The 25,147-nt window shown below is 43.2% G+C and overlaps 2 protein-coding genes across 2 annotated transcripts; both read right to left on the reverse strand.

The window, feature by feature from the left end:
* Positions 1 to 786: 786 nt before the first annotated feature.
* Positions 787 to 2,916, reverse strand: LOC149305607 (Krueppel-like factor 10). The gene is made up of 3 exons (XM_089477593.1): positions 2,692 to 2,916; positions 1,485 to 2,409; positions 787 to 1,046 (listed from the first exon to the last, which is right to left on the reverse strand). The coding sequence occupies exons 1-3, from the start codon at positions 2,914 to 2,916 to the stop codon at positions 787 to 789; spliced, it is 1,410 nt and encodes a 469-aa protein (XP_089333719.1).
* A 14,339-nt stretch (positions 2,917 to 17,255) lies between these two features.
* On the reverse strand, positions 17,256 to 24,016 carry LOC149305608 (antizyme inhibitor 1-like). The gene is made up of 10 exons (XM_089477594.1): positions 23,915 to 24,016; positions 22,315 to 22,488; positions 21,595 to 21,767; positions 20,724 to 20,858; positions 19,474 to 19,555; positions 19,294 to 19,368; positions 18,962 to 19,127; positions 18,531 to 18,643; positions 17,899 to 18,113; positions 17,256 to 17,358 (listed from the first exon to the last, which is right to left on the reverse strand). Exons 1-10 carry the CDS (start codon positions 24,014 to 24,016, stop codon positions 17,256 to 17,258), a joined length of 1,338 nt encoding a protein of 445 aa, XP_089333720.1.
* Between the last annotated feature and the right edge of the window lie 1,131 nt (positions 24,017 to 25,147).

Genomic DNA, 25,147 nt, shown 5'->3' on the forward strand with positions numbered 1-25,147 from the left:
TTGCCTGAAACCTAGACAGTTTGTGCAAACAAACAAAAGACATGTTTTAAAACAACAATTCTGCAAGAAGCACGATGAGGGAAAATAATTATAGGAGTTCTGGAAAATCCTGAGTGAGATAAAAAAAAAAACAAAAAAAAAAAACCACTGGAAAATAGTGCCGATTTATATAAAGATTTAAAGAAAACATATCTAAATCCTGTAACTGTTCCGATTCTGTGAAAATAGAAAAACATGCACCAAATAAAAAACAGCAGATACATTTATTTTTACTTAATTATAAGAAAATGTCTTTTAATTAAATATATGTACAAGCACTAGCAGTCTCTGTTGATACCGCTTTACCTTATGGGTATACTTTTTAGAACCTATAGGAGTAAAATTGTAGCCAGGCCTTTTGGTACCAGCTGGGGGGGGGGGGACCTTTCAACACTCACAAGCTAGCAGGACATACCATAAATGTTTTGTAAGCTCCAGCCAGAGCAATCGCTTACACTAATGAGATGGTTATAATAATGCAAAAAGTATTTGGCTGCATTATTGTCAGTGAAAAGAAATACTTATGTGCACATATATTGTTACTGCATTATCCACTTCTTCAGTGCAACAAACTCAGGAATCCAAGACACTCTGTGACTGCTGTCATCTGGTCACCAACTCTGTTTCTGTCTTGCAGTTGGAGTCCTAACCATATTCACAGCGAACAGCTGAAGTGATTTTACGTCCGGGCCGAGGCCTTGGACGAGTAAAGAACATTTGGTTGCAGAGTTAACCCTGTTTTTGGTTTCACTGAACAGGAGCCGAGGCTTGTGGCACAGCTAAGTCACTAAGCCGGCTCACCTCCATCTGCCAGGTAGGCAGCTTCTTTGTCGAGAGGTGACGTCTTGCATGTTTTGCCAGGTGATCGCTGCGCATAAAACGTCGGTCGCATTTCGGACATGCGAACTTCTTTTCCCCGGTGTGCGTTCTGCGGTGGCGGGAGAGCTCATCAGAGCGAGCAAATTTACGGTCACAATCTTCCCAGCTACAGCTGAAGGGCTTTTCTCCTGAAAAGGACAAATGAGAAACATTACATTATTAGAATTTTCTGCGTCTGTACGTCTCATGTTTGCAACTCCTCTCACAGCATGGAAAAGTAGCGTCCCTATGACTGGAGTCAGGCCCCCAATAAACTGTGCTTTACATGCCGGCTAAACCCTCACAAAAGTATATTTCACAGCTGATATTGGAGGAATAACACTGTTAAGTAACATTAGTAGGAGTTCCCAAAACCAAAAGAAATGGCCCAGCTTACCAAGAACTAATAAAAATTGCAATCGGTTTTAAAGAACTATAGAGGTCATGTATGAAGAGCAGCACTGGTGCAAAGTGGTAAAAATGATCAGCAGTAACTTTACACCAGTTGTTATAGAAAATGCACTATTTTTACCAGTTTGTACCAGAAGCTCTTCTTTTCACTCCTTGCCAACGGTTAAGTGCTATACCTGTATGCGTTCGCATGTGTGCCTTTAAATGGGAGCTCTTGAAGTAAGTCTTCCCGCAGCCGCCGTGACTGCAGATGTGACTTCGGATGCGCAAGTTGTCTGTATGTGAAAGGATCTTTGTTTCAGAAGGCACAATACCGGGTGCCGGGGCTATGGGTGACAGCTTAGTGCAGCTGGTCAAGAGAGTCTTTGCATTGTGCACAACTGGCTGTGGCATTACAAACATCACCGCTCCTTTAGGCACTTGTGTTCCCATGTAAAATAAGGGTTGCACGACTGTTTGGGTCGGAGCTGGCTGTGAATTGGTAACTACTGTAGTCACTACCGAGTTGTTTGAAGAGAAGGGGACCATCTGACACAAGACTGGCATCTGCGAAACCCCACCGGTGCCAACAGGGGTGGATACGAACAGTGGAGGCGATTGGGTTTGCAGTGGAATAAGACAGGTGTCTGGAGGAGATGGCTCGTGGATACCATTGTTGACACTAATCTGACAGGCAGTTGGGAAACAGTCATTCTGCACCTGCTGAAAGCAAGGCACATTCTGTGTCTCCACTTTAATTTTGTCTTTATGACACAATTCTCTTTGTTTGTTTGAAGCCGGATGCGGCTGTGCAACAAGACCGGGCGCACTTTTCTTCCAAGATTCCTCTCGCTCACGTAGAACTTTGTTTGTGGGATTGGCCCGGAACATGTTTGGGACCGCCAGAGGTTGGCTGTAGCGCAGAGCGTCTGCTGTATGGCGAATCACGCTTGTCGCCTGAGCTTTTTGCTGCAATGTTACGGCAGACGGCTCTTTAATGTCCACTGCTTGATTACTACGAGTCAGGCTAGTGAACGGCTTGCATTTTTCCATCACTGGGGCTGGAGACATTGACTGAGGAGACATCTCAAACTCCGGGGGGCTGTAAGGAGGTGTTAAACACTGCAATAAAGAGAAGGGAGAAAAAAACAAATAAAAAAAAAACTCTTCCATCACATGAAACGCAATTATACATAAATAAATAAGCCCTGCCTTTGAGATCTACTCGCGGCCAAATAATCTAAAACTTTCTATCCCCGATTCACGACCTCTACGATTGTTAGATCTTAATGTGAAGATGAACATTCCTTTAGTATCGGAATGCTCTGTTATGTTGCAATATATATAACTCTTTCATGCGGTGATTATTAACTGGGAAATGAACCGAACATAAGACAGACTTACAAAGGCAGGGACAGGATGGAACTCCGGTGCATTCATCATCACGCTGTCTTCATTTTCAGACAGGTCGGACGCCGGAGTAACCGGCCTTATCTCGACATACTTATTGGGTTCAGACTTCCAGCGGTTGCTCATGTACATGAGCGCCTCTACTGCTTCGAAGTGTCCTTTCTCCGTGGTTGCGTTCCACAAGGACCCTCTGCGCTGCCGTCTCTCATCTACTTCCATTTTGTCAAGCTAGCGGAAAAAAGAAACAAAGATATTAACTGATTGCTACTTTCTCATGTGAGCTGCGATTCCGTATAATGCATAGTATCAGAAACTCGAAGGGATGGCTTTATGCAGGTCTGTGAATGGGCGCTTGTCTCATAAACAGATTATAATTATCGAGGAAGACAGGATGCTTCTGCTGCAGCCGGTTTCTCCGTCAAACAGCGAAAAGATCTACGCCCACGCGTTAAGCATGCCACATATGACAAAACACCCCAGCTGTGGCAAACGAGACGAAAGTATATGGAATATGCTACACGGGTGTAATGTCACAAGAAAAGCTGGCTAATCGCACCCATTGCCATATTTAGAGGTAACAGATGGCCATGACAAGCAGCTCATGAAAGGGGTAAAGTGCTGCTGATAAGGAACAAGCAGCATCCATTCAATAGAGAGTTAGCAGGAGAGGTGTGGGTTAATTCATCTATCTGTTCATTAGGAAGGGTCAGCACTGGCAAGGTTCTCCAGCTAAAGCCTGACCTGGCCCTGTATAATGTATAACTAAAAGGGTACACAGTATACAGGGCCTGCCAAGCTCTTCCTGTAGCAGAAGCTTTAGCGAATAGACCCCTTTGAGAAGTCACACTCGCCTCTCCATCAGAAAAAAGACCCTTGTTTTGGATGATCTAATCATGGTCTAGACACTGGATGTGAGATAATTGAAAAAAAAGAACATACTTACATACACACACATACATACATATATACACACATATATGGAATGATACGGCATCCTTTAACTGGGAGCACATATTATAAATGCATAGAATTATGTATATGAAATTCCCATGTTATTTATTGTATTGTTCATATGGGAGATACAGTTTTAAAATTCATAAAGAAAAAAAAAAAAAACATCCTCCTCACGTGACACAAAACCTGTTGGGGGTGGGGGGGGGCAGCAGAGGCTTACGTGACAAGTTGGAATTTTCAAGAAAAGGTTTAACCCTTTGACTGACAAACATTGTTTGACATCCCAAGAAGTCACTTTTACCCTGGGCTGCCCAGCCCTGAATGGTAACAGGGTATATTTAGGTTCGTGCCACTGTTTGTAAACTCCATCCATATATCGGTGCCGTGTATCACAAAACGTATGTATTTCTGTTCTGCCCGCCCCCAAATCCAAGGTCCAGCGGTGTCACGCGCCGGACAGCAAAGTAACTCACACCACGGCCCCCACCTCACCCCAGAGATGCAAACACACCGCAGCGCGCTTTAGCCAATCAGCTTCGGCGCTCAAGCCAATTGGCCTTCAAAGAGGACGTTTCCCAAACAATGATTGGCCCAGGAAGGACGGGGCGGGCACGTGAAAGGAACGTGATCAGCGGCTGCCCTGGAGCACTCCGGATGCGTGAACACAGCAAAACCTTTCACCTACTTTCCAACTGAAGGCGCTGTGAGCGTGCATGCACTATCGCCGCGCGCCCCCGAGCCAGCACGTTCCAGCTCCGAGCGAGCTGCGCCCAGCTACAGCGCAGGCATGATCTTTCACATAAAGACCCACGTACCCCACGATGTACCCCCCCTCCGTGCCGTTATACTGGCGGCACCCCAACACCGCCCGGTACGCGCGTTTACACACTTTTCATGTTACAATACCAGTGCGTGACCCGGTGTGACGGACAGGGACTGACAGAAGAGAAACAGGTGACAAATAGTGCAATTACAAGCACTGCCCCGGGCAACCCCTTCCAGCGCATGCTCTTGGGTTACAGGGAAAATAAACAGGGCGAGACGCATAAACAAAACGGGCTGGATGACGGGTGTACATCTTACCTGGTCCCAGGCACTCCATATACACCCGTGCGGAGCACCCCCTGTCAGTCCCAGATATCATACAGGGATTTCCACCCCATTAACCAGACCTTCTTCCGAACTTTACACATTGCCGATGTGCAGGGGTTCATATATCACCCCAGTACATGAGCCCTGTGTACGGTATCATCAATCAGATTGCGCTAATGAACTTATTACAGCTCATTGCCCTTTCTCTGTATAGAACACTGATAATCACTACCTGCCGCCAATTAATTCACACCTGAGTAATGCATCTATTGCCCGCTATAGGGGCACCTGGTACCTATCCCACCCCATGCACTGCGCTGTCTACCCCTCGCCAGCTGTCCCGCATTCACAGAATCGGTGCGCACCCCAAATAATCCACCCCCTTTCCCGATCTCTGAGTATTTTGCCCCAGTGAACGGGTAGACTCACCATGGCGTGCGTGTCGGGGAGGCAGCTCATCGCTCGTTGCAGGCGCCGTGTATCGGATGCTGTGCTCTCCGCTCCTGGCTCTGATACTTATTTTATCTTTCTTCACTCGCTCCCAGCTGCTCCATTCAGATACTACTCCGCTCCCAAACGTAGTTGTGGGCGGGAAGAGCTCCTGGCCAATGAAAGGCAAAGGTGTGTGAAGCGGCAGCCAATGAGCGGTCAGGCAGCGCGTGATCAGCTGCTGCTAAGCGGCGTGGAAGCGCTGCAGTCAGTGCGTGGTACACAAACCGCTGGGAAGTCCCTGGGTGATGCAGCATCACCGGCGGTCTCTGTAACGAGAGGCTGGGAGAGGGTGCGTGACTCATTGTCACGTCTCAATCCTGTTGCGCTCCCATCCCCCTGTAGATAGCAAAATGCAGAGCAAGGGATAATGGCTGACCAAGGGTCCCGTGGCCCCCACCCATGCCTTTGTTCTCTTCAGGTGGAGCCCTGGACAGTTTTATGTGTGATCAGAAAAGGGCCTGTGATTGGTGTAAAAATAATAAGAATTGTGATTATTTTATGATCAAGGATGATATATAAAGGGTGACGTCGTGTTCACAGTTTTTAAAATGAAATCCTTTTATTAAACCTAGTTTGATGATTGTAACCAGTAATTGCTGCAGGGATAGTTAACGTATGAACGGATTAGTTTAAGGAAAACTGGCATCGATGGCAAAAGTAGAAAAACTAGTGTTCTGATATCCCATACCCATACAAAAACTGGCTGCATCAACAATCAGCAACTTAACAGAACGGAGGGAGAGTGGGGAGGAATACTCACCCAGATGCTGAGAACAAGAAAGCAAGACAGCTGCGCCCTAGATGGATAGAGGGCAACAATGGTGAGGCATGGGACAAGCCAGACACAGCTTCCTAAACCTGTTTTCCTTGCAAGCAGTACCCAGCTATGAACGATGAATTGTAGTTTAATAACACATCCCAACATTTTGAATCAGAGCGCCTGTCATTTAAACATTACTGGATGAGGACCCTTGTGACGCTCTGTGAGGCATTTGGCCCACGCTCCCCACTGCACAATTAGTTAGCAATCTGGCAAAGTGCCTAAAAATCAGGACTGTCCCACAAAAACCAGGACAATAGCAACGTTGAATAAACAACTACTGCAGTAAAGCCAGACCTCATTCTATCCCCAAACTGCCCCAAACTGAATGCTGCTCTTTGTTTTATACATATATAGATTTTAGTCTAATTTGCCAGATGAAAACAAAGCAAAAATCTCTGAATTTTTGTCCCAATTTCGCTGGATGTTTCACTTCTACTCAATCACACTGTCTCCCTCCCCTCTCTTCTGTGTATCGCATCTTCTTGTTCTTCTCTTTTCCACATCTCCATGAACATGACCTCCTGGCGAACTTCTGCCAATATAGTGGAGCTTTCGGTGACATCTTCTCCCCCTGATTGGATGATTGGAGGAAATGATGACACCACAAGCTCTGCCATTTTACCCTAAAATTACCTCATGTGAACTTCCTCCAAAATAGTGGACTTTCCGGTGACATCCTCTCCCACGATCGGAAGCTCCACCATTTTGGTGGAAGTTCACTGGGAGGCTATGCCTATGGAGATGCAGACGAAGAAATAAGATAGAAGAGAGGAAAAAGAAGAGGAGATCGCCACTTTTCTTTCTTCCTCTCACCCAACAACCTGTCCCCTTGACTCCATCCCACCACACCTCGCAAAGTTTCTATGTCCACCCCTTGGTCCATCACTTACCCACCTATTTAATCTTTATCATCTGGAACTGTACCAACAGCCTTCAAGCATGCACTAATCACACCCATTCTAAAAAATCCTTCCTTAGATCCCACTTGTCTGACTAACTACCGCCCTATCTCCGTTGCTTGAACGGATTGTGTACAATCGCCTTACTAACTTCCTCTCCTCTTTTTCCCTCCTTGACCCTCTACAGTCTGGTTTCACACCCCTTTACTCTACTGAAACAGCTCTAACAAAAGTCTCAAATGACTTGCTCTCTGCCAAAGCAAATGGTCACTTCTCTATTCTAATATTACTGGATCTCTCTGCTACTTTTGATACTGTTGATCACCACCTTCTCCTAGACTCACTTGCTTCTACAGGGATTCGAGATACAGCTCTCTCCTGGATCTCATATTTCATATATAACCATTCCTTCTCTATCACCTTCTCTGGCAAGACGTCATCACCCCTTCCACTTTCGGTTGGCATCCCCCAAGGACAGTCCTTGGCCCTCTAGTGTTCTCTATTTATACTTCATCTCTTGGCAAACCAATCAACTCATTTGGCCTCCAGTATCATCTATATGCAGATGATACCCAAATTTACTTCTTCTCCTGATCTCTCTCCATCTCTCATGTCCCGTATTACCAACTGCTTGTCTGCTATTTCTTCATGGATGTCACAACTCTACCTGAATCTTTCTAAAACTGAACTCATTATCTTCTCTCCTTCCATCTACACCCCACTCCCTGAATTCTCTATCACAATTAACAACACAACTATCTCTCCTACTAACCAGGCCCAATGCCTTGGGGTCATCCTTGACTCAAACCTCTCCTTCATCCCTCACATTCAGTCCCTCGCCAGATCCTGCTGCTTGAACCTAAAATCATCTCTCGCATCCGCCCATTCCTCACCCAAGAATCCACAAAAACTCGACGCTCTCCTCTGCAGTCTCTCCTAAATGCCGCTGCTAGGCTCCTCTTCTGGTTCCCCACTGTGTGAAACCCTCCACTGGCTCCCAATTACCTTTAGAATTACATTTAAAATCCTAGTACTAACTAAGGTCCTCCATAATACTGCTCCTCCATACATTTCTGCCCTCATAAGCAAATACTTTCCTACTCGATCCTTATGTTCTTCCCATGGGCTAAGGCTCTCCTCCTCACTTATCACCTCTTCCTTTTCCCGTCTACAAGATTTCACTCAGGCTGCCCCATATCTCTGGAATCTACTTCCACCGAACCTTCAGCATTCACCCTCCCTCCCAACATTCAAGAAACATCTAAAAACCCACTTCTTCAGAGAAGCCGCACCATCTTAGCTGCTAGAACTTCCCTGTCACTGATGCAACCCCGCACTACCTCTCACCCTTTCTCTGTGCCTTATGTTTGTCCTCAACCCATTCCCTTAAGATTGTAAGCTTGCGAGCAGGGCTCTCTCCACCTAATGTATCGGTTTGTCTTAGTCTGTCAATTCTCGTCTTGTCAGACCCCTTGAATATATGTATTGTATAAAGCTCTACGTGAATTGTTGGTGCTATATAAATAAAAGATAATAATAATAACAAGAAGCTGCAAGACATGGAAGCAGAAGTGGTTGTCAGGAAAGGTAGTGAGTCTTCCAGAAAGCATGAGAAAGTGAACAAAAATGTGAGTGGGAGAGAGTGAGTGATATATATATATATATATATATATATACGGACCAGCCATAACATTATGACCACTGACAGGTGAAGTGAATAACACTGATAATCTTGTTATCATGGCGCCTGTCAGTGGGTGAACATTTCATCCTCAAAGTTGATGTGTTAGAAGCAGGAGAAATGGGCAGTGTAAGGATCTGAGCGACTTTGACACGGGCCAAATTGTGATGGATAGACGACTGGGTCAAACATACAGATGAGTTGGGTAAAGCACCGGGTGTGTCACCTGTGCTGCACTCGTAAAGCTCTCTCTCCTCCTTAATGTCCCAGCAGGGTCTGTTTAATCAATCCCGAGCCATGACGCAAACCTCTACTGGGTGATCCTAAAGCGAGAAGAATAGTAAAATCATCACAGTTCTGCAAAGGTCAGGACTGTTGGGAGGTATGTTGCTTCCTCCCTGACTTGGGCACTCCAGACAGCTGCCTGGGATGCTTGGAACTCATACCAGCCCTGCGGGAAGGCAGAGATTATAACATCCAGGACTGTAACATTAACTCCACAGGGGAAGCAGCCAGCGACTATTTATTATAAGTCAGCGATCTGCAGACAGGAGCAGTTTCAAGTGGCTTTGGTGGTCCAACTGGGACACTGGGTTCAGAGAGCTCTGGAAAGCTGGACGGGTGCCCTCGATTTATGTTAGTGGATAGATTTGGTAACAGATAAGCTGCCGTTGGAGTATCCCAAGGGCTTTTACCGGTAGCTTCCCTCTGAGCTCAGGCAGTAAGGTTCCCTGTTTCCTATAAAGACACAGATAATGAGTTCTTTACTGCAAAATCTGTGGCTATTTATACTATTCCTAGAACTGCCAGAACGCACACTTTATATATATATATATATATATATATATATATATATATATATAGATGCCCCCACCCCCTGAGAAGGGAATGCAGTGATTGGAGACTTTACAGCAAGTAAGACTCCGCCCCAAGCCTTGGAAGGTTTACACCCACTTTATTTCCAGGAATGGTTTCAAAGTAATGGGGAGACTCTGTACATCCATTTGTTTTGCAGGGAAGTAAATAGGGGCAAGATTAGTAAGGAATTATTAAAAGAGGTAATGCCCTCCTCCCCCATGCGCCGAGGATTCTTGTCACCGATTGTCTGCTTGTAGCAGCCAATCAGCGCCAGGAAAGCGCTCCCATTGAAATCAACAGGAGTGCTTTCCACGCGTGCTCACACAATTCAAACCCCTGTATCAGGTGTTAGGAAAGACTGCGCGGAACATGGCTGGAGAGGGTGGGAAAAAAGGGGTAAACGCAAATGGAGGGATTCCATGTTTGCTGGGGGGCACCACAAAAATCTCAGCTATCGGCATTTTAGAGTTGGATTACAGGGAAAGGTGCAGTGGAGGAGATTTTTTTATTGCTGTTATATTAAAGAATAGCGATAGGTGGCGCTACTGTGCAAGTGCTGTTGACCCACAATAGTTAGGAGGAGTTCATACAATTATCAAAATGTTAAATAACCAAAATGTACTAAAGACTGTCACTCTCTTTTTAACCCCTTCAGGCCCGGGGTTTTCAAACAAAAACATTTTTTTTGGGGTCTTTTTTTACCATATGTTTGTTAAAGCATGAAGCAATATTTCATGAAACATTTTTTTGTTCAGGAAAGAAGGGCCTCCTTTAAAAAAAATACATAAAACACAATAATTATTAGTCATAATAGGTAAAAAAAAACTATGCTAAAATAGAAAAAAAAATTAAACCGTGCCATAGCTGAACAATGACCCAATTTATGTCCAGCAACATCTCCTGATTACAGTCATACTTTTTTTTATGACCCAGAGGGCCACATCCATGCTTTATATATTACCCACATTACATTTTGTATTATTTAAGGGGTTTGGGTAGTGATTTTTTAAATATTTTTACTTACTTGAAGAGGTGTGTGTGTGTGTGTGTGTCAAATCCAGCCGCTGCTCGGGTGAGCGGCAGATCAGGTGAGTGTCAGCAGCCCACTGGCCATTAGGTTTAGGATATGACCAGTCTGAGCCTGCTTAAAAAGTAAAGTCCCATGGAAAAATATTCCTTTAAATATTTAAGCTTTAAATATGCACTTTAATGCAGCTGATAGCCCCCTTGGTCCCTTTAAGTTTTTGTGATTCTGCAGACTCCCCCCATACGCCTTTGCCCACCTCCAGCTGCTGCTGACCACTGGAGTGGCAGATTGAGTGAAAATGGAGTGCAAATGGATAGCAGCCACCAGGCATTTGCCTAATATGGCAGATGGCGAGTCCTGGCCCGAATAAGAGAGTACTATATATCCTTGTGGATAATGCACCTCATTAAATAAATCAACCTTATCAAATAGAGAAATATTCACAACCTATCAATTCCAAAGTGTATATCGCATGACAAACATTTCCAGAAGTATATGAATGAGCCAAAATGTCATATTATTAAACAAATAACTCTGGAAATGGACTAGCACTAGTACTACTCTGTCTGCATACATTATAATCATACATTCCACTTACATAGCAAAGTGTACTATAAACACAATAGTAAAATATAAAACAGATTAACTGGTTGTTAGATTAAAAAAAAACGTGAATGAAAGAGAAGCATCAATACTTCGACCTGTAATAACCAACAGGGCTGGAGCGTAAAATATCTTGGGGAGAATAACAAACATATTAAGTACTGCCGAGAGAAGCAGGGTAGTTAAAACTGGATATGTTGGATCTGTTTCAAGTAAACCTTTTGCTAACTGGTTTAATAAACATGAAATAGAGCATATCAGCATATTTTAGGAGGGTGACTTGAAACTGTATCCATTGGGGAGGAAGTGGGTGCGTTAGTGGGTGTACTGGGGGTGTGCAGAGGTGGAGTGGAGCTGAATGCCTGTTCTATGTCTTCTGGAATACGTGTGCACTTAAAACTTTGGAGGAAGAAGACACCGGCACTTTTAGAACCCGCTGCAAAATAAATGACAAGAAATATATTAAAAAAGAAACTTGAGAAAAATAATAATACATTTTTATTATTAATAATAATACAAATTAGTGAAGTAGATGCAAAAAGGTTAGTGAATTCATATAGATGAATATGCATGATTATAATGCACACATTTCATTAGAACAGATAATAGGGCGATACTCAGCTTTCACGCATATTACATATGACAGGGGTGTCCAAGTTTTTTCTGCAGTGGGCCACTTAATCAGAATTGTATACGTGCGAGGGCCGCACTCATTTTTCACTGTGAGAAAATATGGCCTTTAATAAGATATGCAGATTAAAATAAAGTAAATGACACAAAACCTTTACTTTTCCTCTCACTGATTTCTGGGCCTAGAAAGTTTTGTGACTACAAATGCAGGATTCTGGATAAGTAAAAATAAAATAGTTCTATTTATTCTAGGGATGCACCAAAATGAAACTTCTGGACCAAAAACGAAAATTCAGGGTTCACTTAAACGAAACCGAAAATGACCCCCCCCAACCTTTAAAAATAATAATAAAAAATCCCACACTTTTAATAAAAGTAAGTTACACACCAAAATTGTACAAAAAAATTATATATTATGATTGTTAACAGCAATACCCAGATTCCAGCATGTACTGGTTGGCTGGGCATGCTAGGAGTGCTGTCAACAATCATATATAAATTAATAGTTATTGTATTTTTTGTCCAATTTTAGTGCGTTAACACACAATTGGACAAAAAAAATCAACAATATGACTTGGCATGATAGGAGTGTGATTGCTAACAGCAAACACACTCTTTTTATACCCAGGCAACCAGTAAATGCTGGAACCTAGGCATGATGGGACTGTGACTGCTGTTAGCAGATTGCTGTTAGCAATCACACTCCTATCATCCCAAGTCAGCCAGTACATGCTGGTAAAGGGTGGCTGTAAGTGCAGACCCCATACTGCTGGCAGCATCAATACACAAGGGGGGCAGCTAGCCAGGTTTCAGCATGTACTGGCTGACTTGGCATGATAGGAGTGTGATTGCTAACAGCAAACACACTCTTTTTATACCCAGGCAACCAGTAAATGCTGGAACCTAGGCATGATGGGACTGTGATTGCTGTTAGCAGATTGCTGTTAGCAATCACACTCCTATCATCCCAAGTCAGCCAGTACATGCTGGTACAGGGTGGCTGTAAGTGCAGACCCCATACTGCTGGCAGCATCAATACACAAGGGGGCAGCTAGCCAGGTTTCAGCATGTACTGGCTGACTTGGCATGATAGGAGTGTGATTGCTAACAGCAATCACAGTCCCATCATGCCTAGGTTCCAGCACTTGCACATCCATGCTATCACGCACACAAATTAATTCATTCACAGATTCATTCCCTCAATCACGCATACTCATTCAAACACCCTCCCCCACCCCCTTACCTGCACTACAGCTCTCGATGCTGCTCACAGACTTCAGCAGGGGGCGTGGCCTCCCGCTTCCTCTGTGCAGGACAATAGACCCTCCCACAAGTAAGCAGCAGGGCTCTTGTGATCCTGGCTGCCGATCTCACGCGGGCCGCACGTTGGACGCCCCTGACATATGTGATTGTAATGCGGAATTATTCTTTTATTTACATGGTGGTAGGAATCAACACAGTGAACCTGTTATCTAAACAAATCTCCAGGGAACGGTTACTGGTCGTGGCGTTGTTACTTCCCATAAAGTGTTTTTTTATTTATTGTGTCATAGATTAATATGTCAGGTCAGTTGTCGAGAGTTCTTTTTGCGGGGTCCTTTAGGTTGAAAAAACACAAGTTCAACCCTGCTGTTGATCCAGAAGAAGGCAAAAGGAGGAAACATGGCTTCCTGACTCCAAAGACCGGGTCAATAAGCAATAATTAATTGTGTCCTTATTAACGTAATATCCTTGTATGTTCTTTTCCAAGACGTTCAGCAAAAGCCAAATAACTACCTACCTGTATTCGATAGAACATCTGAAAACACACACGTCCATTGTGCTGGCTAACGATTACTAGTAAGGATCCCCTATATAAACATGAAAAAAATTAAAGGGCGGGGGTAAGTATAATCATGCTCAGGGCATGTTGTTTTTTTTCTCTGTAGTGGCACCTATATTACGAAAAATGTCATAAGCAATACCGTAAAAAAACACAACAAAAAAAACCCAAAAAACATGGCAGCCGTAATGGCGCACCACGCTCAATGATGATCATACATACTGTGTATGATCCGTGATCCACGATCAGCTGCAGCGACATATAAGGGAGAAGCTATCCCTACGCCACACATTTTTTACTAACAAATACAAAATAACGCAGGCACGAGTATAGTTACAATGAAAATCCCTGCTGTCGACAAATGTATCTTTAGTCTAAAACTTTAAATTATACCTATATTACAAGTGGAAATAATAAGAAATACAAAGCTGGAACACCCCATACACCACACACTAGACACACACACACATTTATATATATATAATTATATACATAAAGGGGATCACACAAAAAAGCTTGCTGAAATGCTGATCTCGCCGTGTTCTTTGCCGAAGGGTCACTGCATTTCAATGATCTGGCTCAATTTGTCACGTCACGAGAATGCATAAAAAAAGTAGGACAGAGGTGGCTCAGCACATGACTGCTTACTGAAGCACAGGAACACATGCACTGACTCCAAAATCTATTATTACATCAGCCGCCCAACTCAGGGAGATGCCATGCTAAAAAAAACTTTATTATATATGTCATATGTATATGTTTTATTAGGAACTATTAGGATGGTACGATAAGTGTAGTATTCTACAGACATCATCAGGTATGACAGGTGTGTACACGTTAGGAAAAGGAGGTCCCTGCTTCGCAGAGCTTGCAATCTAAGTTGCGGTGGGCAGGCATAGAGATGTGGGAGCAAGTAAGCTTTATTTCCATTGCTGTGCCTCGTATCTTTTAGAAATCCCAGAAGTCGTGAGCACTACCTATTTTTTGGATTTTATAATTTTGTTACTAGTATTGTTGGTTGTCTTTTCTCCCCATGATGTATTTTTCGATTTTTGGCAAGGCATTGGAGTGTGCTTAAATTGGGCTGCTGCTGTATACAAGGGATATATTATTTATATATATTTCCTGACTTCTTTGAGTGCTTGGGCTACACAGATATTTTGTTGTTTTTTTTTTATGTGGAGTTGCCACAAGGTAAAGGATGGACGTGAGGCATATAGGTGGAAACAGATTCCGTGTCAACCCTGGTTGCACAAAACGTGAGATTTACAAGAGAAAATTGAACGAGATACATCTGCAGTTCTGATGTAAAGCCCGTGGAATCCAATGGGCAGTAGTCCGCTTAAAGGTAGCAGCTTTTGGTAGACCCCGAGTAGCAGATAGAGGTCTGGGGAGGCATCCAATTCTCTGTTCTGGATCCATAAACATCTCGTTAGAGCCAAAGTACGATGCAAGGCTTCCTCCATAATCTGCAGGCTGTTCTGTAGAACCTGCAGAAGGGTCTTACAGAAGCCAGGTCTACTTCACGGATAGTGGGGCTATATTTACCTTCATAGTGGCTGGTGAGAGCCCTTCGTCGAATTGTATGTTGAATTTCTGGTGAGGATGGATAGATGTGGGTGCTATTTAAATAGGGGTGGTAGTTGAAAGACAACAATGCAAGAGTTATAGAGGTTATGAGGTTGTGGTCAGAGTAGAAGAGGGGATGCATGGAAATTCATTAGGGATTATTGACCATCTTTCTGTGTACCAGACTCCGACCACTGATGAAGGCACGGGGCCCAAATGATAGAAGGGTCATCAACATGGCAATAGAAGTCCTGAACGCTGCACTCGTATCTGCCACCTACCCATACAGCGCAAAGGGTGCAAGCCAATGTATATTTAGTGGACAAAAGCAGCTTTAGTGGTTAATAGAAGCTTTCAAGACCTCAGGAGTTCTTCAAGTTTTCCATTCCAAATGCATTTAAGGATTCAGCTATTCTGAGATAAGTTTCATAAAAAAAAAAATTTCTAGTTCAGCTAACACAATGGCAAAGGGCTTTTCTAATGATCAAGCAAGCAGTCTTAAGTTTAAAGTTTAGTGAACACAACGCATTGTTGGAACACCGGAGTGATTGTTGCCAATAAAGGGCCTTGGAACGCGCATTAAAAACCAGCCATTTCCAGCTACAAGTCATTTCCACCATTATCAACATCTGCACTGGATTTCTGATCCAGAAAAGCTTTTTACCTGTCTAGATGTGCATTTGTGTATGTGGACGAGAGGTTGGGGGTGCCGGCACGGGAGATTGTCTAAGCGCATCGTGCGGACAGTCATTGGCTGCGGCGATGCGGGTGAACAGCCTCCGCTGCCGGCACGTCTGCACGATGTCCTTTAACAATCCCGGCAGCGGAGGTTGTTTACCCCCGCATCACCGCAGCTGGTGACCGTCCGCACGATGCCTTTTACCTCTGCCCCCAAGACTTACCAGAGAAGACTCCCGGGTGTCTTGCGGGGCCGGCGGGGGACATCTACGCAATACGCGTATACAACTTCCGGTGCCGTATTGCCTAGATGTCCCCCGCCGGCCCCGCAAGACACCCGGGAGTCTGCTCTGGTAAGTCTTGGGGGCAGAGGTAAAAGGCATCGTGCGGACGGTCACCAGCTGCGGTGATGCGGGTAAACAACCTCCGGGCACCCCCAACCCCAACCTCTCGTCCACATACACAAATGCACATCTAGACAGGTAAAAAGCTTTTCTGGATCAGAAACTTTTAGGGTGCGGCCTATATCCGAGCCAATACAGTACATTTTCAATGCCAGCCACACACGCCTGTAACATAGTAACTCAGGTTTTGCAAATTGTATGAAGCACCTCTTACTATTCTAACCACCACATGCGTAGCATGATATGTAACAGTTATGTTTAAGTCCATTATATCCTCACAGCTGACAGCTCTGGTTTAGACTCACACTTCACGTTTGGCTCTTGGTCGTTCTGGACCTTTGCAATCACTGTCATTACAGATGCAATCGAAGCAAATGGCAATCTCCTGAAGGGGCTTAAAGATATTGAATTCAGTGACTCTACACATTAACCCTCAAAGCCAGGATCATAGGTCTCATTCCAAATGAGCCATAAAATAGTCAAATTCTGCACAAAATTTTATTGCAATCAAACATTACGACAGTTCAAAAAACAAATAAAAACCAATACGATGCAATTTACATTTATTAAACTACAGGTTAAAGCACAAATTTACACAATCTAGGGACACTAAACATTCTAAATCACAAAGGTATTTTCACAGACATACTGGAGGAGAGACAATAAATTTACAAGACTTTCTAACAGGAATCCTTAGTATAAAAACTGTACTTATTGTAAACTGTTACAAGGAACCCAGGTCATGGTTTCCATCTCAACTAAGTCATCCATTTTGTTGCATATTTTATTTAAACCGCACAGAGGATGGGAAAGCTGGCATGTTTAAATGTGGACATTAACGTCTAATGCTCGCCCCAGTGAATTATTTTTTAGCTGCTTTTTTTGCCTGGTCCCAATTTGCCTTCACTGAATTTCAAGTTTTGAATTGAGGTTCACTCAAGATCCACGTTCCTTCCGCCCCGGAATGTTGACCAGGCAAGCTAAAGACTTGTACCTGTAGGTCTAAAATGAGCAATGAGATACAAGTTAAGCTGCTGTGGAGAGGTGGTCTTCACCAAACCTAAAACAAGGCACACAGAGGCTCTTCAACAGTGCTTCCGATATAACCCCCAAGTCCTGAATTTCATACCTAAGGGGAAAAACAAAGAATCTCGTGTAAAGTCCATGTGTTTAGGCTAATGAATATAAGTATACAACATGTCAAGCATTTTTAACACCATACTGTTTAAAATTAGGGAGCCTACCACTTTTTATAAATACACTGATTTATAATTTCTCATTAACCCGACTGATGTCGGCCAATTCTGCTTGGAGGAAGAAATGTATGCATAAAACTGTATGAACGGCTCCGCAACCCAGAACCTGGACTCAATCTTTCCAACACATACTTTTTAACAAAAAAAGGCTATGCATACAATGAGTTCACAGCATAAAACTAAGTTTTTTACATTTATAGTCTAACATTCTGCGTAATGGTGACATGCTACCTAATACCTAAAGGAATATTAGGACTACAAAAGCCTTTGATTCAGGTGAGACCCAGTTTGTAAAATTTCTTGAATCCAATTAACACCACATATAAACTGCAGTTTTCTAGAAAGTGATCCATTTTACCAATTATTAGCAAAAATATATCTAATTTCACAACACTGCAAGGTTCAATGCTCACCAGTCATTGAGGGACATGATGTTGTACAGGGAGGGCCTTCCAAAATCTGTAAACGCAGATTGTTCATTCAAAGTACCAGACCCCATGTTCTCAAACACTATCCAGTCGCCAACATTCAGCTCCGGTAGCAGGCAATGGTCCACAATTACATCAAGCTCATCATAAGAGGGCCCCAAGAGGCTGCTAGCAAAAAGTGGTACATCTTCCTCGCATTTCTGAAACAAAGTATTCACTAGTCAGTTTCGATACGCGATGTCAGGCACTTGCTGTCTAGATTAGACTGAAAACGGAATTGTGTAAATTTTGAAATCATACAAAAATGTTTTAAAAATAATCTGAATTTGTGTATGCTTTATTTACTAATCTGAATAGGTTCTTGGCTGCAAAAGCTTTGGCAATTTCTACTGCTCCACCGATGGCTGCAAAAGCCACTTGGCATTGATGAGGAACCACAGGAGAGGAGTAAAGCCGACAACGGCCCATAACAGCTTCAAGACAGACCTCTCAGATTTTACCCACACTGTGAAATTACACTTTTGCTTTCAACGATGCAGAAAGCCACTCTGTGTGCTGGGGGAGACGCATCTATATTGTTTGAAGCCCCTTAACAGACAGTTTGTGCATCAACTTACCTTGTGGACTTTAGGAGCAGTATGTAAGCCGTCTGACAGTTTGCTCATGAAAGACCCATACACCCCATCATTCATGCAATAAATAAAAGCTGGGCAGTTACTTGTTTGCTTGCCTAAACAGAGGGGATAAGAAACAGAACAATGAGATTAGACTTTTGGAAGTTCTACACAATTACACAAACACTTACAAGGTTTCTACAGTGTTTGGACAAATCTAGTGGCTACAAAGATTAGAAAACAAAAAATTGTGTTATGGAAAAAAAAGTGCTAACACAACACAACCACTGGGTGAGTGAACAAGCAGCAAAATCGAACGCACCCGTTAACACTGGTTAGTGACTAAAAGTTCATGTTACCTACAACAAAACATTCATAATTTACACCAAACTATTACACCAGCTTCTATAATTGTATTGAAGTACACTTAGTACCTCCAGAAGGAAGATTGTGATCATATTCAACAACTTTCTTTGTAATGATGTTAACTGCTAGGGTAAATGCAGATGAAACGTAATAGCTCCCAGGCTCGGCAATAACGCTAATTCCAGAATCTTCGGGAAAGTACGCATCCAGCAGTGGACTGACAGCGTGATTAACCTACAAGACAAGGACCACCAAGTCATTTAGTTCTCAATAGTCCACAGGCAAGACTCTTACACTCACAACCACAAGATCACTACTCATGTAATCTCTACCTAAACCAAATATGTCATCGAGCCAAACAAGCAGCACGCATGCAGGAATACAGGAGAAAACAAATTACCTCCTCCAGCTGGAATTCACTGCCTGAAAATCCTCCACCAATGTCCAAAACATTCAGCCTAAAGCCAAGCTCTTCCTAGACGAGAGAAAAGCCTCTGTTATCCCAGCTTAGAACATTTTCTCATAAAAAAACAATTGCACAGTATTGTAGTTGTTTCTTGTAAAGCAAGACCGTACTTACCGCCATATCATATACACATCTGGCATCAGACAAAGCATGAATATATGCTTGTGGGTCATCGGAAGAGCTTGAAACATGAAATCTGGTGGATGAAAACATTATGAACATTTTAACCACAATACTAATTATTCAATTCGTAAAGTGCACCTTATGAATGGCAATTACTTGTTTATTTTGGGTCATCCATGAATGATCCCCTTCTAGTAAATAGTACAATTTGATTCTCATCTGTAGACAACACTGCATTTAAGAGACAGGATTGACCTGGCAGCGCTGGGCATGTCAAAGCAGTCTATCCTGAGCCAGGCATTCATAGTGATCACTGTAAAATAGCTACCTGGCTACAAACATATTCAAGTGTGTATTTGTACCATAAGAGGCCAGTAGGACATGCCAACGGTCGCTATCTGACCAACACCGATTGCAAACAAAAATTACAGTTCAAACGCGAATTTAAAATTACAAGAAAAATTTTTTGTATTTCTAGGTTTAAATGTAAAATGCAAAGAGCTAAAACAGAGTCAGACACCAAAACAGAGAAAATCATAGCAGTCTCCCCTAATATTAAAGATTCAGAACTAAGGAAAAATACTCGTCTTCACAGCAAACTGTAGTTATTTACAAAGTTCTACACATTACAAAAAGTAACAAGGCAATGTAACGATTTTGTTCAGCAAAGCGGAATGTTTTTAAGCTCATTTCACACACAGAGTAAATGGCGAGTGCAATTCTGCCACCTAGTGGTTAATGCAGGTAATGGCTTTTGTTTAGAGACCAAAGAGGGGAAAACCCCCTTATACCATGAAGAGTCTGGATAAGGCTCCTGCTAGCAAATACTTATACAAGATTCTAACCAAAGTTTCTTGTCCATTACATGTCACGGCAGCTGTATTTGTTTTTAAGTATGTCAATTGCAAATATACCGGTACTATGGTTTAGACAAGCTGGACACCTTTTATACTTGTAGCAGACGGGCTAAATGTATATATATTTCTCACATCCACTATGCACAATCCCCATCATTCTAATGACTTCCAATACATGACAAGGTCCACAAATTTCAACAAGCCCAACATTTGAATTATTTTGGTTATGTAGCTATTTGGGTCACTAGCCCAAACTCACACAAATTCATACTTGAGCTTTTGGCAATTTAACAAATCACGTTCTATTTCACATTAAAGACATAGCATTTATATGTTGGCTTTCTTTCTGGCAGAAAATGGGTTAATGTAATTTGAATGACTCACTTCACTCCAATGACTTGAACATTGAGCTCCTTAGCACACTCCAGGAGGTGCCTGCAGCTCTTCAGCGAGGAGCCAAACATCATGTTCATCTCTTCATGTCCGCTCATACCTTCTGTGGCAATATGAAGCAAGAGCCTAAGAGAAGGGGAAGATGATTGGGGCAGTTGGTTTACATCAGCACATGATGTATTGCAGAAGCATGTTGATAAAGGTGCCAGAGCTCGAGTGCCATCCTTGGAAGAGTCAAGAACTTAAGTGAGTAACAATCCTGTATAGAGAAAAAACTAGCAATTAGGGCCCACAACCGGGGAGCCGAGAGGGACAAATGGAATTACAGCAAGCCATGTCTAAGCACTTTTAAAATTCGATGGGTGCTGTAAACAAAAAAACAAAAAAAAAAAAAAAAAACAAGTTTCAAAGGAAAAACTGAATTTCAGTGATACAAAAAAAATCCTCATCAACCGGCACTCATTAGGAAATGAAAAAAAAAACAGGTCACCTTTATGAACGAGTTTCCAGTTAAAGTAGACGCGGAAGGTAACAATCGCTGAAACAGGTCTTTGGGAGGTTTTTTTATTTAAACCACATCGTTACATCGCAGATGCAAAGAATATGAACTAAATACACGTGTAGAGAAGCCCGAAGAACATTTCTGCCAGCTAGTCTTTACAATTACCCCATAAACAGGCTGCCCGCTAACAACCAGGCTTGAAATGTCTTGCATTAGTGGGCAAACCTGTTTTCTAAATGTAGAGTTAAATGACGAGATGTCGCTTTTCTATTTAAAGGTTTGGCACATGCTGAATCTGAAACGCACTGTAATCGGGGCAGATTAAGGAACGCTCGCAAACCGGCATGAGTGACGACTTACTTGGCATTAGGGTGGTTACGTGCAATTTTCTTTAATTCTGTTTCATTATCACAAGTCATCATAGTTACTCCGAGTTTGGCTGCATGCTTGATCTGAGAAGCCTGCTTGCAAGGATTAGTATACACCACATGATCCATAGAGACGCCCAAATCATACACCAACGTCATCTCATTCTGAAATAAAGCACATTAACGATACTTTAATAACGCTAAAGTAGACCTTTCCAAACTACAATAAAACCTTCTGAGATTGACTGCAAACACGCGACGTGTCTAGCCCGGCAACAAATTCGATACTTCTGTGCGCCTAATGCGAGGCTGCATTTATATATAAAAACGAATTGTATATTAAGTATCATTTCACAGCTGCCACCTTAAAACGTTTATCAGACGCATCGGGGAACAAAACAGTAAGTTACGGTACGTGAAATCAGGGAATCCAGGCTGAGGGGCCGTGTGTCAAACTAGCTTAAAAATACAGATAACATTTCTAAATCAGCAGGTTTTCAAGGCTTTGCAGTCCATTTACTGATGACTGCGAGCCATACAAGTCATCCTACCATTATAATAACAGACAAGGTTACACTATACACCGTATGCATTTTATTCGCGCGGCGGCGGCATCGGATCGTGTCGTTGTGCAGCCTGCGTCAGATATTCAATGAAAGTTATAGTTCCGATATCCTACATTCAGAAGAAACAAAATCTGTAGTTTACTTACTTTATTGGCACAAGCAAATCCCACACCAAGAGCCGAGAGGATCTCGAGTACAGCTGGCGAGGAGTTGCACCGCACGGTGTAAAACGGCTTTACGCGCCCCATGGTGTTTTGCCATTCAATGTGTTTCTTCACAATCTTTCCAAGGTCAGCAACAAAGAAGGCATTTTTACCCGTCTGTGAATGGAACACCAACAGTAAAATCAGATACAGCAAGACGCCTCATACCAGTGTAATCGCTACCCGCTCAACATGCCATCCGCTACCCACTGTATACTTATATTCTTCTTAAGATTTGCTTTGGGAAATGCCGCTGTGTTAGTGAGAATAAAGCCTTCAGTTCATAAAAAAGAATGCCCCGGGATTAAGGCACCTCATCACAAAACATTCACTGCTCGCTATGTGATGCGGGAACCCAACTCCTCATGACATGCTATATGACATCGTAACACTGATTTCAGTTCATTCATTGGGTTGCATTGCAATAAAGTGGACAGTATTAAAACATCGCCTGGCCCTTTTAAAAGCAGCACTCCGGCACCTGAAATCTAAGGTAACGGGCAGCTTCATCAAACGGCCATTTGGAATGATTAGTCAGTCACTGTATGAAGAGAGTAGAGATGCGCCGTCCGCCCAGAGCCTCGTAGATCATAGCCTAAGACCCAGTAACATCTGCCGTGCGGCTCGAGGCGCAAAGAAGCGGCACATCTACAGCAAACTATCAAACAAGTTACACACAAAACACGTTCCTTGACACAAAATAGTATGGTGTGCGCAGCAAAATGCAGAATTTAATCGAAAGATGGGCTGGTTACGGGGTCATTCCGTGCCCCCTACCTGCCGGAAAGCCAATCATTGCAGCTTTCAGTGTAACTAATGAAGGCTGCCGTCTTAACACAAACATTAGAGATCACATTATCCGCTCCGAACACCACTGAGACACTGATCGATGCTGGTATGATGTGTGTCCAATCAGCAGCCGGGTCAGAAGGGAGGGTAAAGGGTTAATAAGTCTAACTGCTAAGAAGCATTTTGGAGCAGTTGTTATATGACTGGATCTGCACAGGGGGGCACTTGGCAGACGCTTCCTACTCTTCTCTGACCCGGTTACCGACACTTTCTACGCTCATGTCCAATACGTGAATCTCGGCAGCGGTGGAAATATGCAAAAAACCTATAATATATATATATTTTTTTTAAATACATTTTTATATTTTTTTTGCACTGGGAAGTAATCTGAGATCCCAGCAGGTTCCCCGGTGAGCTTCCCGTGGGAGTCATTGCGTGACGGGGCATTTCTTATTTAATGATATAGCAGCACTCGAGCCATTACACAAGCAACACCGGCTTCTGCTGACAGGGGGTCCCGGCTACCAGCAGACCGCCGGGCCGGATCTCCCATGCAAAGGAGGGAAATGTCCCTGCTGCTAGCAAAAACTGTGTGTGGACACACCTGTACACCCAAAGGGCAGTGAAGAGGTTAATCTAAAGGCACCAGGAGACCACTGTTTTTAGAGGTCTCCAACACATACAATGTCATCGAAACGCAACACATTTCTGCGGTTCGTAAGCCGCCGGGGCCAAACGCGGACCCTTTACTCACCACCGTATGCTCGTAGATGTAACTGTCCATGACATCTCTAGGGGATGCAGATTCATCCAGCAGCCCAATGGAGTAATTCGCATCTTCAATAAATCCTTTCATCTCAGCCGTATTCCGCAAAGCCGACAATCATAAACCAGTAAGTGCCAAATAAGGGGTCAACAAGTCTTTTGGGTCCTAAATATGCAACAAACTGTACAGAAAGGGAAAAACACGACAATTATTGCCGGTTTGGGACACAAAATAAAACACTAAATGCTAAAGCATCTGAACACATTGAAATGTTTAAAAAGCATTGAGACGTTTATCTTCTACAATGCTGGGGCTCGATTAAAGATATTTTGTATCAGTTATTTTAGAGCTGCTAGACCGCTGTCCATAACAAATCTGTGTGACAGCAGCTAAAAAGGCTTCATGGTTTTAAACGTGGACATGAAGAAGAACATGGCCGCCTCTGAGATTAGCTCCGGAAAGGGCTTCTGCCCCAACAAAATCTCCCAACTCATTCATTCACAAGGTTTGGATGTGTTTTAGTCCCACGTGTTGGAATGACGATATAAAGCATATGTCTGCACATTCATATGGAGAAACGACCCGCCGCCTGCATCCACACGTTCCAGGGAATTAAAGCATTTCTCACAAACAGTAATTGATAAAGTGTAGTAAAGGCTAAAACAAACATGATTCAAATATACACAAAAAACACTATATCCCAAAATACATGTAGATGTAGAATACAAAGTTTCTAAAGTTCAGACTCCTACCTAGAGAAGCGAAGCCCCCCGGTCCACGGCATACTCCCAACTATTCGTTTAGGGGCTGAGTGTTTATAGACTTCCCGGCGTGTTTTGACTCGGGTCCGTCGGCACCTTCGCTATACTATGTGCCCAGGAACCCATCGGCTGCCCTTTACACAATACGCTACTAATTGGACATCCTTCTGAGCAGGGGGGGGGGGGCTTTAACAGTCCATTAAAATTGATACAATCAAATACTAACTAGAATGTCTGCACGTCGCCAAAAAAACAATAGCCAATTGACACACCCGATGAGTTCTATTTATAACGTGCCCCAAACGTCACTATTCCCGGCGGCTTTCAAAACCGTCTAAAGAATACATGAGCTCTTAAGGCCAAGCGCATGACCGACGCATTGTCACTCGCTCGCATGTTTATAAACTGGGTAACAATAGTCATCTGAAAACCTACGCAGCACAGGCACCACGTCCATTAC

The sequence above is a fragment of the Sceloporus occidentalis genome, unplaced genomic scaffold (genome assembly GCF_023333645.1).
Source record: "Sceloporus occidentalis isolate IW3139 unplaced genomic scaffold, rSceOcc1.0.p SCAF_11, whole genome shotgun sequence".
Taxonomy (NCBI): domain Eukaryota; kingdom Metazoa; phylum Chordata; class Lepidosauria; order Squamata; family Phrynosomatidae; genus Sceloporus; species Sceloporus occidentalis.

Excerpts from the sequence above, each read along its gene's own strand:
- LOC149305607 (XM_089477593.1), bottom strand. The coding sequence starts at position 2,916 with ATGGAAGTAGATGAGAGACGGCAGCGCAGAGGGTCCTTGTGGAACGCA. Across the intron at positions 2,410-2,691 it reads TCCATCCTGTCCCTGCCTTT|TGTTTAACACCTCCTTACAG; the intron begins GTAAGTCTGTCT and ends TCTTTATTGCAG. Across the intron at positions 1,047-1,484 it reads ACACATGCGAACGCATACAG|GAGAAAAGCCCTTCAGCTGT; the intron begins GTATAGCACTTA and ends TGTCCTTTTCAG.
- LOC149305608 (XM_089477594.1), bottom strand. The coding sequence starts at position 24,016 with ATGAAAGGATTTATTGAAGATGCGAATTACTCCATTGGGCTGCTGGAT. Across the intron at positions 20,859-21,594 it reads CGTAACCACCCTAATGCCAA|GCTCTTGCTTCATATTGCCA; the intron begins GTAAGTCGTCAC and ends CCCTTCTCTTAG. Across the intron at positions 19,369-19,473 it reads GATGTGTATATGATATGGCG|GAAGAGCTTGGCTTTAGGCT; the intron begins GTAAGTACGGTC and ends TCTCTCGTCTAG.